This window comes from Ascaphus truei, chromosome 5, assembly GCF_040206685.1.
Source record: "Ascaphus truei isolate aAscTru1 chromosome 5, aAscTru1.hap1, whole genome shotgun sequence".
NCBI lineage: Eukaryota > Metazoa > Chordata > Amphibia > Anura > Ascaphidae > Ascaphus > Ascaphus truei.
Window position 1 is genome coordinate 261,027,382 of NC_134487.1, and position 18,250 is coordinate 261,045,631.

At 41.8% G+C, this 18,250-nt stretch overlaps 1 protein-coding gene across 1 annotated transcript in view; it reads left to right on the plus strand.

The window, feature by feature from the left end:
- GABRB2 (gamma-aminobutyric acid type A receptor subunit beta2) overlaps positions 1 to 18,250 on the plus strand; it is a 473,189-nt gene that overhangs the window by 142,688 nt on the left and 312,251 nt on the right. Inside the window, exon 4 of the mRNA XM_075601932.1 lies at positions 12,824 to 13,044. Within this exon, the coding sequence (XP_075458047.1) occupies positions 12,824 to 13,044 (221 nt within the window). The remainder of the gene's footprint in view (positions 1 to 12,823; positions 13,045 to 18,250) is intronic.

Below are 18,250 nucleotides of genomic sequence, written 5' to 3' on the forward strand. Positions count from 1 at the left end.
AGACCTACTGGATATTTAAATTACAAACGATGAGTCCAGAGGTCTGAATGAAGAGTTGGACCTTTTAGCTTTTCAATAGTTGATATCTGTCACCCATACCTTTTAATGATAAAAAAGTTGATATCATTCTTATTCTTTATCAGATTTTATATCATTTAAATCTTTTTTATTAATTATCTATACTATGTATTGATCTACTGTATTTATGTGAGTTAGCACTCTATTTGAAAATGTTTGTGGGTTAAGTATGTATCTTCAATTATTTAGCTTTAACAATAATGAACAATACATATATATAAATGCTTCAGAATGATCCATACCAATCAACGTGTGTAAGAATATACTCTATGTACTAATCTTTTTTCTATTTAGCCAATAAGCTATTTATTTTATGAAAATGTTTGTGGAATATCAATGTGTTGCACTTATTTAGTTAATATAAAAATATAAATAAAAATAAAATAAAAAATAAATACCATCTACCATTGAATTTTAGTGTTTAATAGTGACCACCTTCAATTAACTCATAAAGGAATGCATTTATTTCATTTATTGTATTATTCTTTGTGAAACATCAATTATAAAATCAATTTACCAATATATTTTTAATATATTCTTATCAATTTTAAAGATATTTAGCATTTTGTATAATTAGTGTGTGTTTTTTCTTTTCTTTTTGTGACATGAACCAGTCATATATACTGTTTGCACCATTTTGTTCTAATAATGGACTCATTTGAATTTGTGTCAAAGTTGAACTAGCTACTAATTGGGCATTTAAGCTATTGCAATTAACTTTGCTATAAATTATGAAGACACATGGTGTGACGTTATCCCTGACGAAGCCTTTTGGTGAAACGCGTAGGAGGAGGAGCAATAGGGTGTTTGCTTGCCATCAGTGCGTGAGTGAGAGGAGCGGATAACACCACTTGCTGGGCTGTTTACATGGTCATTGGCAACCATCAGGAGGAGGAGCACTGAGATACGGAGGCCAGAGACTACCGGGAAGGGTCTGTGCGTCACAGCCGGAAGTGACATCAGACCCGGACACCCGGAGGGCTACGTGGTATCGCGTGCTACAGCACATTCAAGCAGTGTGCACCGGAGCGGTTTTCATGATCTGAGGGACAACAGGACCGCCAAGGATCTACAGTACTGAAAGGGTGAGCGTATCCAACATTGTCTCAACCCTGGGGTACCCCTCTTCACTAATACCTGCCCGGGCAGTGCACAACCTACAGGATTAAGACTATCCATCGGGCTACTCCCGTTTTCAATCCCCTGGAGACCCATCAAGTGTTACCGTATACCCACTCTATTTGCACTATTTTTAACCACCATTTATGTATTGACTTTTTATCATTGTTGTCCTAGAGGGATTTCCTTCGGACAAGTTCATTTAATAAAGAACATTAGTTTAATCACAACCCTTCACTGACTGCGCTTCTCACTTTTTTCTTGTTGTTACTTGATCATGGTTACTGGTCCAAGCATACAATGAGTCACATAGAAACAGATAGAAATCACAAATACAGTTTAAGCCGCTTTATACAGATACCTAACCGGGGTTTAGGCATTAATGGGGCTGGCAGATATTTGGCAGCCTTAAGATAGCCCATACATAGGACCACCATCTTGACTGGTAGGGTCAACAAGCGTGGTTTAATATTTAATATACCGTTCCAATGCTGCCCCTACCATCACAACCTACATTTTTACAGTTCCTCTTTGAACCAAAGTGAACAAAGTGCTGTGGGTTTTGATTTTAAAAAAGTACTTAATAATATCTTGTTAATATGTTAATATAATAAAATGTCTTCAATTTTATTCATAGTAAGCTGTAACTCGGGAGGAGTGTGATTACCTTGAACTGCTCCCTTTTGTATTCTGCCTTCATGTGCATTGGCAAAGTGCCCGTTGCCACCACTTTCTACTCACTGGACCTCTAGCTGGAACGGAGTGGGGCTAGGAGTAGAGGAAACACACGACTGACAAGCCTTCTGTCTGCTTCTTTTGTGCCATTCATAGTCACTGTTAAAAAATGAAAACTTTTTTTTACTTCTAATGAAATGGAGACAGAGAAATCTTTGCTTTTAGCACTGTTGAATTTACTCAAAGAAGCCAATTGCATTGCTAAATTGTGTACTTACTGTGTGTTGCGTGAAGATATGTGGGATTAATTGTTTCAACAGTTAGCAGGACTGTACATTATGTGCCCTGCTTTTTGTCAATTAGTGAAATCACAGCCGTTCATATTCAACCACTCATAATGAGATCTAAAGAATATTTGCACAAGTATGTAAAATAGGGGAATATTGAACTTTCACTGCAGGCTAATCTGTAATGAAATTGACAATTTTCACAACTATACACCAGAGTTTCTTTCTCCAAAAATAATATTCCCATTTTGGCTAAACATGCAGTCATTAGGTAGGGAGAGAATTTAACACAAATTGAGCTGTGAGGCATTTGCACATCTGTAACCCCTGCCATCTCAGATATGATTTTGTAGTGACTATTAATTCAGAGCGTAGGTGCCTATTCATTAAAGTCAGATATTGCCAATATACAGTATATGCAAAATAAAGCATTTGAATCATTTTTTTTTAACTCAGATTTTATTGAAATTTTTTAAAGGGGATAGGGACAGAAAATAAATACCGTAGGGAGAGGTGCAAGGGAAAATTAAATATTCCATCAACAACGTAAATCACAGTAGGTAACATTAGGTACATTTCAGGATTGCATCTTAAATTTGTTTTAATCCACAAATATATACAGCTAATTCCAAACAAAGAAAGCAGAGACATAAACAATTATACCTTGATGTAAAATGCAGGAAAACATTTTTACACAGGATTTTGCATACTTTACTAAGTATTTTAAATCAGAGGTGGAATTTCTGCATAATGTATTTTCAAATAAACTTGCCAGATGAAGTTAGCACTTTAATCAGCAGTTGATTACAATACAGTATATTTTACTGACTGGAACATTTGAACAATGAAATATCATTTAAAGGCACAGTCTGAGATACATCAATAAAAGAGAAAATAATTTGACGATGCAACCTTTTAACAGTCATGTCACGCTGTCTGTTAAATCTTTATTTATAACTTTTTTTTTCACCTGCTGTTTTTTTCAGCTGGCTTTTCTGTCTAATTATTGAATGTAATTTTTCAGATGGTCAATGAAAAATGGTATTACTTTGTTTTCCTGAATTTATTTTGAAAAATCTTTCTGATGAAGTTGAGCTTTCAAGTTCCATAGAAACACAAACAGGTTCCTATTCTCTTCAACACCTTTTAACATGCATGACCTGACTACTAGTTCTGGTTTCCGAAGGTCTATGTTTCATGGTTCACTACTGAAAGGCTAGTTTTTGGTAATTGCAGTATATTGGATCTATTGAATTTTTAAGCTGCTGTAGTATCTACGTTAAATTCAGTACCACCCTAGTGTATCAGAATTTTATTTTTTTCCTATAGATTACTAGAGAAAAAAGCTTTTAGATGTGCAAGAAATAAATGAAACCATCAAATTGATTATTGCAAACTATGTGTATTTCTGAGTGGGCTAAATCACTATTTGCTTTTCTGATTCTCTTTTCATTTCCTGAATCCAATCTCAAACTCAATACCCACAATTGAACTAAATATATAGATTTTATAATGTAGTTACAATACTATTAAAGGTCACAGGTGTAGTAAGACTTACTTTCTCCAGAGCCACAGCTAAGGCTGCGGACCCAGTGACTGCTGTGCGTATAAGCACCGCCCCTCAATGGGGCTGGGCCCAGTACGCACCTTCCCGCTGAAGGTGCAGCCGCGCCGTACTGCCAGGTTTTTTAAACTCAATGAAATTGAGTTTAGAATTTGCGACGGAGGCGTGACCACGCCCCCCCGACGGTTCACCCAATGAGGGCGAACCAGCTGCTTGAGGTCATGGCCACGCCCCCACAAAGCTCCCACCACGCCCCCTCCCGTCACAATCTCCCTCTCCCTGGAAGACCGCAGATCGCGGTTAGTGCTGTGCACGTGCCGCCGATCCCTCCCACCCCCCCCCCCGCCGGGCGCACGTGCCACAGTGCTGACTGGGACCGCAGCCTAAAGAAGCAAAAGTCCACGGTGCTATGGACAGTGTTCGCTGCGATTGTGCTGCAGGTGGTCCATGATTTGGATGTGACCCCCAGTGTTATTCCATGCAACAATCATGGGACTTCTAATAGCAGCAGCAACACGCACAGTAAGTGTTGCTACATCTGTATGTAGATTGAAAACTCTAAACTAAATATTTATTACATGTTATCAATGCATGAATATGATAGTTGCAGCATGTTATCAATGCAGGAATATGACTTACAGCACCAAATGACCCAGAAGATAAATATTAATAACAGAAAATAAAATCCCTATAATACTATACATTCCAGTATTGATTTACAAATGAATGGATTGCAGTTTTGTGTATCAGCAGAGATTTAATGACTATTTTATTCATAAAGATATCATTTCACTCAGTTCCACTAAATGTATAGAAATAAAATTCCATGCGGTGCTGTGTAAAAAAACCCATACAAAATGCAACAAATGCCACAGCTGGGATATAACATGTATGGGTAATGTCCATGAGCTAAGTTCTTGCTGTGGTAATTGCCGATTTGATTCTTGAGCCCAGATATATGTGGACATGGACACAGTTAAGTACTATAGCAAGTAGGGAAAGCCTCACAGAAGTAACCAGACTTCTGGACATACTAAATGGACAAATGTACTGAAAAGATTTGATGATATATGTGCATTTAATGAGTGCTTTATTGTAAAATGTTTTTTTTTTAATGCAGAAATATTGATAACCTACATATACCTTAATTTGCTAGAATTGGCAGTAGTATGGATAATTATTTCCATATTTGGACATGAATGGAACATTTCTTTTTGCAAAAAGATCAAACGTTTGTGTTAGAGACAATACCTATAAACAGGTAAAATTCTCTTTAAAATGCAATGGCGATAAGGCAATGTACATTTTGGGTTATCATTGCTTTTAGTCAACATAACCAATAATTGAGACTTAAAAGGTGCACCTGGCTTACTTAATTCAGTGATTACATTGATACAGTGATTGCCTGTGTCTTCAACCAATTTATTTAATGGATATTCATAATTGGTTGAAGGAACAGGGAAAATATTATTCACTTTTTCATACAGCAACTGTGAAAGCTTCATTTAGTATTCATGAAATTAGTTTCCTTACTTTAAAGCACGTCCAACATTTGATGGATCAACAATTACTTTAATATTGTTAGACTAAATATCTATTATTTCTGAATTACAAAGCATATTCTTAGGTAGCCACCTACGTAGTGACTCATTTAATGTGCATTGCACCTGCTCGGTTGTTAATTTTAGTAGGTAGGCAGTTAATTTGTGCTGTCGTGGGAAGATGAGATGCCGCTGTTTCTTCCTACGGAGAATGCATAGATACCATCAAACTGTAGACATCTGGTTAGCTACAGTAGTTTTATGGTAAATATATTATTTAAAGAATGATCAAATAAAACTTTTATTCGGCATTAAAAAAAATGATCTTTCACACCAGATGCAGTTTAAATATGTAGAGGGTGCAATATTTATATGTATGTTGACCTATTTAAAGGAGCATATTACTTTGACTCTGTAGGGGGTGCCGGTAGTAGCTCTGCAGCTCCACAGGTTTAAATGTCCTTGCCACTTGGGCTAATAGGAAGCTGCAAAGGACGATGCCACAACTTCCTATTTTCCCATGTGAGGTGGGACATTTATGCCACCATTTAGATAGCTCCGCATAGGCCTGCCAGAGCTGCTACTGGTACCCCTTTGGAGGTAAGTATCCCTGGAAGCAGGGGGTCCCTGGAGCTGAAATGAGCACAGTTCATATTTGATTATGACCAGTGGTTCCCAACCTTTATGGAACATATAAATTATATTTATAAATATATGGATTAGTATGGAACAAATGCTTGCCAACAAAGCCAACTAAAGTGGTAACTTACTCAATAAACACATGAATGAAGGCACTCTGTGATAAAAATGTTTTGATCCTACTCAGAACTTCAGATCCTAGTATTTATGTTTCTTTTTAAGGGCATAAGCACCATCATTTTCCAGTAGATGCAAAACAGCCATTGCTGGTTGTGTATTGAAGGTTTGGGACCACTGCTGTTAAGCATCCAGATGGTTAAGTTCAGTTGGTAAAGCAGGTTTTATTCTGTATTGTCCCTAGCGGTTGTCTTACACCATGGCCTGACTTCGCCCTGCCGCTCAACATACCTTCGGCATACTCATCCCTGCTGATCATATATTTCACATGCCCTACCCCTGCCACTCAACATATTTTCCAGATCTCCCAACCCCCTTCCCTCCAGCCTTGCTTAACAACGCAGAGGCCCAGGTCAATACTTTGCCCTTGGCTCTGTACAAGCTGTCGGAAGCCCTGCATATTCCACTTATTTGAATGAAGTGGTTGTCTTACCTGCCATGCATTTTTAGTGACATTGATATGCAGCTTGTATTCACTTAGATATCTATATTTCCATTGACAAGAAGAAGATTGTGGATGACCTGATACATTATCTAATCAATGTTTCTAGTCTTGTTGGAAAACAATTAAGTCTTATTAGTAAACCTTGAATAAAAAAATAGATTTGCAAAAAGGTGGACTGCAACATAGCTGTATGTGTCAAAATACCCTTGACATTTAATTGGAAGCCTAAACTTGCACAACATGTCAAGCGCCCCCCTAGCCATAAGCAGGGGGGTCCTGACCATGGGGGAGCTGGCCTTCCCCTCACTGACCCGCCACCCACACCTCCATCTCCCTGCCTAGTGGAGGAGTTTTCATAGGGCCTATTTAAGGCCATGCTGGCAGGCAGCACAGCCTCTTTGCTTCCTGCCAGACATGGGAGCTTCTCTGGTGTTGCGGCGCGTTGCTGGGGAGTACGGCTGCATCTTCCCACCCCTCCGTCTTGCGGTGAGGTGCGGCGGATACGCACGGGACACTGGCATACATGTGCCTGCCTCTCTTCCCGGCATGTGGCAGGGGCCACAGGCCGGCCGCTGCCTTCTAGGGCTTCTCCCTTCCGCCCCCATTGATTGGACTGGAGCCAGGGGGAAGAAGTAAGGGGGCCGATGCTTTTGGTGGGCGCCCGTGGGGCTCCTGCGAGGTTCCACCTCTCCCCTGCTCCAGGTCCCTGTGGCTGCTGCCTGGGGTGGGATGCTGGTGTGGGGGGAGCAGGTTTTGTGGGTGCGGGAGAGGGCGGAATAGAGGGGCTGGCATCTCCGGGCACGTCCCCCTCCGGCCCATGTATCCCCTGGGTTGGCCTGGCTGTTTGCTTCTGGCTGGCGGCAAAAAGGCCCCGTTCCCCGTGGCTGCTGCAATAAAAGTAGATTGTGTTGTGGGCTTTGATTTCTGTTCTGTTAAAGTTTTAATGTTTGTATCTAAAAGTATTTTCTGTGATAGTCAATTCGTAACTGTCCTTAGAGAAAGCTGTTACTTTTCCTATTCATAGCTGTCTGCAACTACAGTATCTCTGTTTTTGGCATTATACCATTTTCAAGTAAGCAAGAAATGTTGTCTTGAACGTCATACTTATGTACTTATGACCATACGATTCTAAATTATGCATAACAGTATGCTTTAAAGCAGTTAACATAATCTGGGATAACACATTGTAACAATAGTCTGGGAAGTGGTTGCCCTATCTATGGTATTTATTATTTATGGGTTGTCACGTATTTTACTTCTGTGAACTGGGCAGGCGTGCGCATGGCTCCCCCCATCCCCGGTCCCTGCGGCTAAGGCCGCCCCCCATGTGTGCTTGAGTTCTTCTTGCAGGGGACTGGTGAAGGCCCGGCAGAATCACTAATGTGTGATCTCCGAGCTAGAAGGCTGGCAACGCTCTGACGATAACGGTCACATGTCATTTCAGCTGGGATGTCCATTTTTCCCCTCTTAGGATTAGTTGCCTGCTTATTACTCAGGCGTAGTTACACTACTGGAGCGCTGATTTAGACCAGTATTTGCTCCTGGAAGCGTGCATTGCAGTGTAGTTAGATTAACACACACATAGTTCAGAGAGCTTCTTCACACACCTGCGATGGCGCTAGCGTCGAAAGCCGAGAAGTTATGTCTGCTTCAAGCCGTGACGGTGAACCATGACGAGGGGTGGTTAGACCTGCGGCTGAGCACATTGTTTATGAACAGGCGAATACAATAGTAGCAGACAAGGCTATGGCATTCCTGCAGCTTCGCGTGCTAGACAGACGTCAGGCGCTAAGGCCGCCCCAACGTCCGGGCGGTGGAGGGGACCGGCCGCAAAAGGTGTGGCAGCACAACGCACCAGGGGGTAATCAGGGGCCATGCGCAAGGCGGCAGCCAAGGCCACGGTGCCGCAAGGCAGGGCGTCACGTTACGCAGGTCGGCCCCCAGTTGTGGGGTGGTTGCCTCTGGCCACTATAACGCAGGGCGGACCTGTACGCAGGTCGGCCCCCCCGTGTCAGGGTGCTAGCCTCCGGCCCCTGTGACGCAAGGCAGGGTGTAACGGTATGCAGGTGTAGCAGGTGTAATACCCGCCAAACCGGCTGGTGCAAGGAAACCAGGCCAGCCGGACGCATCTGCGGGCAGCGGCAACGCTTTACGGCTGCCTGCTGCGGTCACAGGCGGTGAGAGAACACGACAGCCACCTGCAACAGCCGCAGGCGGTGGACAGATGATACGGATGCTTGCAGCAATTGTAGGCGTGTACATTCTGGACGGCGGGCGAAGACTCTGGCGTGGGTCGACGATGCAGAGATAGCAATGGACGAGGCTTGGCCCGATTCGTCGCTCAGGTCACTTCCCCCTGCAACGCCAAGGATGGGTAAGAAACCTGCAGTGGTAATAATGAGTCGGTTGTGAGAAAGAATAAGTGCATTTGAAAGTTGGATAGTGTCACAGGAGGACTACGCAGTTCGCAATGCTCAGGGCGCAGACGAGTCGGCAGGGAGAGAAATCCCAGAAATCTGCAGCTCCAGAGTTGGTGCAGGCCCTGGATCCAGCGGCATATAGCACAGTGGACAAAGCGAATTTCATGGTAGCGCTGATAGGCATGCTGAAGGTTTTAGAGCCCCAGGCGTCGGTCTCTTTTGAAATGACGGTGGGAAAAGGGGCTACTAGTGCAGTATTAGGAGTTGCAGCAGCTTGGATGTGCACAGCATAGCCACAGGGATTCCCTCCTAGATCGGGGCAGGACCGGTCATACAAAGCGCAACTAGTGGTGTTGGGGCAGCAGCACCAGAGCAAGCCATAGCCCAGGCAGTCGTCAGCCCTCCCCCGGAAGATCCCATCCCGCTCCGGCAGCCACCGGCCCGACCTGGTGATTCTCAACCCAGCTTCAACCATGACCAGGGTCATTGGCACTGCAGCTGCTCCGTCATCGGTGGAAGGGGGGGCGGTCTCAGATGAGGCTTTGCGGATGCGAATTTATGTATTGCCAACGTGTTAGGCACGCATTTGACTAAGGAGGATAGGGAAAAAATTTGGGCAGGGGAATATATAGAGCTCCTATTTCTTCTACGAGATTACTGGGAAGCGCTGGCGTGATTATCCAAGAAAGGGGACGCTAGGAACGATGACATTGACTATTACTCATTCCTTATACCTTGGATGAAGTGGTTTTGGCTTACAATATTCTTTAATTGCTGGCATTGGAGCGCTTTAGCCTATTTTTTCTATCTTGAAATAGGGTGGTAGGCAAGTTCGTGGCGCAGTGCGGGGGCTGGGATATCAGACATCCAGATTTCAATTCTAGCTTAGGGGGTTAACTAGGGCAGATGGGGTCCACATGTTGGGTATTGGGATAGATCTGTTTAACAACAGTTTGCAGGAGGGTTTTGAGAGGGTTCTGGCGTAGTTGGGGGTACGGGCATTGTTAGTGGCGGCTCTTGGGGGGTAGGTGCTTGTTCTTGCCAGACTGGTAGCAGGGCTGTTTGAGCTCAGGGGAGTACGAGTGGGTGTGGTCATTAATCCATGACCTAAAGAGCCCGCTCGCGTAGGCGTAATGAGGTCAGCAGTTCGAGGGCCAGCTGACCGTCCCCTCCCGCTCCTGTCAAAGGAGCACTCTGGCAGGGAGTGGCATTTACCCCTCTTAGGTTTTCTCTATAAATAAATAGCCACGGTCATTTTACCTCCAGTTCCCATTTCCTGTCTTTATTCGTACATTACAAGTGGGTATGGGGCAGGGGGAGAGGGGAACCACCTGGCGGCCTCCCTGGTCATACCCTCGTGACTACTAGTCTTCAGCAAGATTCACACAGTCGATGCTGCTGACATTGTCCTGACTGTCAATACAACATATTTTAGACTTAGTGACTATAACAATTTGATTTGTAAATGAGCTATGATTCTGTAACTGTGATTTTGTATTACAGTATATTTTATTTTTAGTTATATCAACCCAAGCTTCAGTTTTATTCAGTGAAAAATTGATAAATTGATGCAAACTCTATATTGTCTGTATTGTTGCTTATTTATTTTTACATTCCCTTTGGGTTGCAATGAATTACGTTTTTTTTTCTGATTGAAGTGTGAGAAAGAGAGAGAGAGTGCGCGAGAGAACGAGAGAGAGAGAGAGAGAGAGAGAGAGAGAGAGAGAGAGAGAGAGAGAGAGAGAGAGAGAGAGAGAGAGAGAGAGAGAGAGAGAGAGAGAGAGATGGATGTCAGGCATTTTATTACAGTTTGCCTGCATTTCATGAATTACTATTTAAAGTGATCATTCTGTCTTTATTCTTTTTTTGTTTCAATGTAAGGACATTTTCCAAGATGCATGTGATCTAGTTGTGTTGCTCGGCCCACATACATCTATCATAAATGATGCAAGCCTACTGGTTTATAGCAAAGAATTGCAGGCTTAAAGAATATAGAGTAGCCTACTATACATTAGTTAGTAATAATCCCCTAAGAACAGGGCATTACTGGCCAATAATGCCCTGGCTGGAAGAGTTGAAGGCCTGAGGCATTATTGGCCAGTATTGGCATTATTGGCCAGTAATGCCCTGTTCTGAGGGGATTATTACTATTACAGGCTAAATGTAGACTTTTTTCATAAATAATAAACACTTTTGTAAAGTTATATAGATTTTTTTATTAAAATAAAATGGTAAATACATGAATCCACCTCTACATACTCTTACGCTGCAGATATCTATATCCACACACTGCCGCCCCTCTGTTTACACACACATACACAACACAGCAGGTCAACACACAACACAGCAGATCTACACACACACAAACTGCTGACACACACACACACACACACACACACACACACACACACACACACACACACACACACACACACACACACACACACATCACAGCACCTCTACACACACAAGCACACCACACACACACACACACAGACACACATACACACACTGGAGCTCTACACACACAACACAGCAGCTCAACACACAACACAGCAGATCTACACACACACACAAACTGCTGCTACACACACACACAACACACACAACACAGTACCTCTACACAGATAGCAACTCTACACACACAAGCACACCACACACACACAGACACACACATACACACACTGGAGCTCTACACACACAACAAAGCACCTCTACACTCACAACACAGCACCTCTACACACACAACACAGCACCTCTACACACAACACAGAACCTCTACACACAACACAGCACCTCTACACATAACACAGCACCTCTAAACACACAAACTGCTGCTACACACACATACAACACAACAGCACAGCACACACAAACACACAGCTGCTGCTACACTCATAAACACTGCTGCTGCTGACACACACAAACAGAAACTACAGCCAGAAACAAACTACAGACACACACTCATTTGCTTTGCAGACTCTCTCTCTCCCCCACCCCACCAATTCAACTGAATCTGCTCAGTTCACGGAGCAAGGGGGAGGAGTCAACCCGTGGCTGATACTTCTTAACCAATCCCCTGCCCTGTCTCAGAGCTGTTCCTACTTTTAGAACAATTCTAGCATGTTCCTGAGAGCAGGCAGCAACATTTCTGAAAGTGCAGGGCGGTATTTTTTTTTACCTTGCATACAATTTAAAAATTCACATATTTCTTCAAACATTTAAAAATAATCTATGTTTTACTGAGTCCTTAAAACTCGCATAAGATAAAAACATAATATCATTTATTTTATGAAAAATATAATAGATAATGTTATTACCTTATGTGACATTTCTGAATAACTAACTAACATTTAATATAGTTGATTATTAATTTTATTATGATTTACTATGTATAGCATGTATGCCTTATATTTTTCTTTTTATTCTGCTCATTACATGTTGAATATAAAATTGTTCTTCGAGTGTATGGTGTATACAAAACCATTTTAAAACAAGTGTTTTTTCCCATTTTGAGATGAAAGGTCCATAGCTCTTAACATTCTGCCTTCTTAAATTTCTAGAACAAGACATCAATTGAAAGTTGGTTATTCTTTTGCTTTTTTGAAACCAACTAATACAGGAGCTAACTGAATGTAGTCTCAAGTATATCAGCTGAATAATATATAGATGGACAGAAAATAATAGTTTTTCTAAATGGACAGGTTGCACCATTTGAGAGAAAAGTTACATGAGTTAATAATCGTTCCTATAATATCCTAAAACATTGCGGTTGGGTAATAAAAGTTGTAGTCCAGACTACATCTTGTGAAAAACTGAACTAAACTTCCCCATAGATGTTTATGGCATATATTAATGAGCTGCTTTTCTTATTACAGGACTATACCCTGACAATGTACTTTCAACAGGCATGGAGGGATAAAAGACTTTCATATTCAGAAATTCGTTTAAATCTTACCTTGGACAATAGAGTAGCGGATCAACTCTGGGTTCCTGATACATACTTCCTGAATGACAAGAAGTCTTTTGTTCATGGTGTTACTGTCAAGAACAGAATGATTCGTCTTCATCCTGATGGCACTGTGCTTTATGGTCTCAGGTCAGTGTTTGATACAGACTGTATGTACAATTTGACTACAGCTATGTTTTTAATTTGAAGTTTGTGCAATTCATCCTTTGCAATTACTCACCAACATAGAAGTGTATGTACATAATTGGTTATAACTAATATATGCATATGTATTCTAACACACCACACCTACAGAATCTATGCTACTTCTAGAACAGTCAATCACTTTACTGTTTACAATATGGTGATGCTGGTTTCTCGTCATTGCTCAAATATAATGAGCAGCAGACACTCCAAGATGCATTAAAACATTATTGTCAGTCGCATACAGTACTTTTGTCCAGGAGAATCAGGGATTAATGATGATAATATTTATTTCAATGCATAATTATTGAATATCTGCTGTTCACTACAACTCATAATACCGCACGTGTTGACAGGGGTTAGCAACAACCAGCTCTCCAGTTGTCCCACTCACCTTCCCGTAGGGAACCAAAAATGAGCACTCACACCCCAAAACCATTACCCTACACCCAATTACGTTGCCACCACCAGGACTAATATAAGGGCTTAAACATCAGGAGTTCTCGGTCCCCCTTATACTAAAAAAATAAGTCTTTCATTTTTTTTTAACAAAATGTGCCTGAAAATTTGATCAATCTCTTCAAAAGGTTAAATTAGAGCTCAAAGACATTAAATTTTAAATGTAATATTACAAAAGCCATACAGTAATTATTACAGAAATAAAGGATTACAAAAATATACAGACATACAGTCTATAGTCTACAGGCAGACAGTCTTCAGTCTACAGGCAGACAGTCTACAGTCTACAGGCAGACAATTTACAAAATAAAAAGCGAATACATTACCAGCTAATAATATTAGATCCTTCAAGATGTTGTGAAATAGAAAATATGCAGTCCACGTGTTATCAGGTCAGATCGCACGGAAATGTAAACTTGCGATTTTGAGAATCTCGGCATAAGTGTTCACAAAAATAATAATGCCCTCTATTAACTGGACAAATGAACAGTGATATGCTGCACACCATTAATCAAAAAACAAAACAGTATTATCGGTGCTGCTGGTTCAAAGGGATACCTGTCACAAATATCCAAGCTTGAACTGTGAAAAGGAAAGATCCAGCGCTCCACAGATTTGCAAAAGTATCAAATTTATTGCGCCATACACTACGACCGTTTCGACCTTAGTTGGTCTTTTTCAAGTGAAAATGACCTACTAAGGTCGAAACGGTCGTTGTGTATGGCGCAATAAATTTGATACTTTTGCAAATCCGTGGAGCGCTGGATCTTTCCTTTTCACAGCTCTATTAACTGGACCCAGGTGCAGAAATAAATGTAATACCTGTCTGTGTGTGTCTGTGAAAGGGGTTAAAGCTCTCCAGTTGTTCAACTCACCTCCGTGCAGGACACCAAAACTAAGCACTCACACCCTACGACCAGCACACTACAACCCAATAACGCTGAAACCAACAAGTATTCTTTGTTCACCTTTTACTAGAAAAATATGTAATTAAAACGAAAACCTCAATTTAGCAAGAAATGTTTGAAAATGTGGTCAATCTCTTCAAAAGGTACTAAGTTCAATTAGTGCTCAAAGACATTACTAATTACATTAAATATTACAAAAGGCACATTCTAACTGAAACGTATTTGTGTTTTGTCAGTGAAATTGTATTTTAATTTTGATGTTTTTGAATGAATTAAAGACTTTTGAGAGTATAATTAAAATTTCAGCGACAAAACACAAAGAAGTTTCAGTAAGAACGTATGTTCTCAGCACACACCCATCTTTTTTTTTCATATGAATCAGTATTCACAATAGGCTTTATTTGCATTGTGTAGCACTTTTTCATTAAATACAGTATTATTGGTATTCACACCAACACTAGCAAAGAGTTGCACATTTTCTACTTTGCTTATTTTACTTTTTAGATTCCATATACTTATATATTTTTTTCATTATTTGACAACAACTTTATATTTAATTTTAAGATTTTATAACACTTCTTTTATACTGCTTCTTATTTTTATTTTAGCACTAGAATGAGTTGGTTCCCATATGCCAGCTGCAATCAATGAGTCAATTAGGGCCCAATAGTGTTGGTTAAATTGTAGATACTGTATAATGTTTGGTTCAGACTGAAAAGCAATAAGACCATGTGGATTCTATATAGGAATGAGTAGTCTCACGATATGTGATGCATGGAGACAAGTTGAATATTGGATCCTTTCTTAGGCCTGGGACATAGTGCCTCTCAAACGTGCTGAGGCGCGCTGAGGCTCAGGGAAAGCGGTGCTTTCCCTGGCCTTGCACAGCGAGCCATCAGGGGGCGGGACGGGGGCGGGCCAGTGACATCACGGAGCTGGTTCGCCCTCATTGGGCGACCGCTCACGTGACCGGCCCTGCGCTCCGGCAAGCGGGGAAGTTTCAAAACGCCGTCAGACACACGCTTCCCCAAGCGTGCTGACGCGCGCGAGACCCTGCTAAAGCCGCTCTCTTAAGCATCACCCTAATTTCCTTTCAGCAAAACATTCTGTGCCTGACACTGTACAGTACTCCACAGCTGCACTACCCACCAACAGACTCCAAACTACAGCCACATTTCTGAATTTCATGTGACCATGGCAGCAACAACACCATGATCACTCAACAAACAGATTACTGGCTATACTAATTACACTTGTATAAGTGCCACAAACTCTCATGCGCAGGTGGCGCTGGTCGCTTCTGCACATGTGTGGAATGAGCAGGCCACTTCTGCGCAGGTGTGGCATGAGATTAGCCAGCAGGGGCACGCTTGCTGGTGCATTCGCCTTTCATCACGTCCGTTACACATTTTCGTCTCCATGAAGGAGTTTTGTCCCATCAAAATTTACTAGATACCAGAAAAGAGATTTCACTCCAAAAAGAATAACTCAGAAATCCTAATACATTACTATTGAATATTATTAGGCCCTTCAAGAAGTAGGAAAAATGCAATCCATGTGTTATCAGGTATAACACACTTATGGGTGAATAGCAAATGGAGTGTCCCCCCTGTCACTTTGTATTTGCTTGTCAAGGAATGTTTCAGAAAGTGTTATGATTTATTTTGAAGTTTGCCCCCAGGAGATACAATAACACCTGCTGGTGTATCTGTAATCTGTGTCATTTTAATGCAAACATGACTTTCCTTAATGGTTTTATTAACACTAATGTCAGGGACCCATGACATTCCATGTTAAACCTACAAGAAACAGAAATTGTGTTCTTTTAAAAAGAAGATTAACCCCTTGGTTGCTTGACTGCTCACATACTTAATTCTTGCATAACTTTATCGTGACAACCGTTATCAGAGAATCATGAATACGCCGATTGTGAGAATTGTGAGTTACAATTTGTTTCTAAATTACTGCCATGTTTGAGCCAGCAATACATGGATTAAATGGCAACATGACAAATAGCTTTGTTATTTGATTTTTTATTTGATTGATTTAAACAGTCAGCATATTTTAATAAATGAAAGTAGGAAATACAATATGCATGTTTCTCTACACAAGAGTTTTTTTTCATGTACTGTACAGTAGTAACAGTTAAAATTGTATATCTGTTTTGTAAATGGGAAAAAATATGCTACAGTATAAAATTGTACAGATTGGCCTTTTTCATTTCTAATTAGCGGTTTGATTGTGGGTCATAGAAAGTGAACTAGTGACTCAACTCTAAGGCTGCGGCCATGATGCAGAGACGGGCGCGCTTGGCGCAATCAAATACATGATAGTAGGTGCACATGTCCACACTGCGTGTGTGTGTGTGTGCATGTGCACGAATGCTTTCCAAAGCTCTGCGCTTCAGGAGACAGGCAAAATTGATTTTTAAGCGCGCTGAAGGGTCACATGGCATGGCAACAACGAATGTGACGTCCCAATACTTCCTTCACTGACACGCCCCAATCCAGGCAATAACACACCCCCTCCCTTATGTGCCACGCCCCTTCCCCTACTCACGCTTGTAAATTGCTGCAGGACAGGCTAGGGCTGCGCTTATAGTGCCTTGTGATGGCGATGGTGCTCAGAAACAAATACATTGACTCCGTTGCAAGCGCTTATAGTAAGCGCGACGGCGAACGCAAGCAAAAAATTTTAAGCCGGCGACGTCGCTCAAAATCATATTATAACTTTATCTGACGTCGACGGGTGATGTCATCGGTCGCATTGCCGTTGCCATCACTATAAGCGCAGCCTTGCGCTCCTTCTCAGAGAGTTGGTGACATCACAGCGCTCAAGCGTGATGACGCGTCGGTGCACCATGGCCGAGGCCTTACAAAGTCTACAAAAATGGGGATATACATATATGTGTATATTGCTAGTAGTAAATAAACCATTGTTGAATATGAAATCAATACCTGGAAAAACAAAACCTAGTTTGGGTTGTTACATAATATACTAGCTTTTGTGCCCGGCTTTGCCCGGGGAATGTAATATTGAATACATGTCCCCGCCCCCCCACCCCTTCCCCTCCCGCTGCCGGCACATCAGGACAGCCGAGAGATACTTAGAATGTCCATAATTTGGGAGGTGAGTCACATTGGAAGCTCAAAATAGTTGCGTTGACCTTCAAATCCGCTGCAGAATGTACAGTGAAAGTTTTGTTATGCTACGTGGTGCCGTTTCTGAGATTTCGATGCTTCGTACATACAAACAAACAGACGGATTCCAATTTAGAATTATAGTATAGATAGAAAAAAAAAGAGTATGTGTGCCGAGTATGCGCATTTTAAGTGAAACTTTTTCGTCTTTTGTTATTATGTGTGTGTCTCTCTTCACAACTCAGCGTATGCGTTGGCTGTGCTGGCTGCCTATACGCATGCATTGGCCGCGTCTGCGCATTCGCGTGGCGACGCCCGCTTCTGCACATGCATGCGGCGACGCCCGCTTCTGCGCATGCGTGGGAAGACATATACAATAATAACACTGCACATGACGTCACTTCTATTACACACTTTTGTCTCCATGAAGGAGATTTGTGCCAGTGCCAGCAAACCTGCTGTACCCGCCCCCTCTGACACTCAGGGGCAGCACCAGTGAAGGGGGAAACCCCCATGATGACTACAGGGGGCCTGCTGTACCAGGGCTTAGTACCAGGAGAAGGGCAGGGATGACCCTGCTATATAGGTATGATCAAGCTGCAGAGTTTACTACATTATTTGTTGAACACAGTTTGTTGAACACAG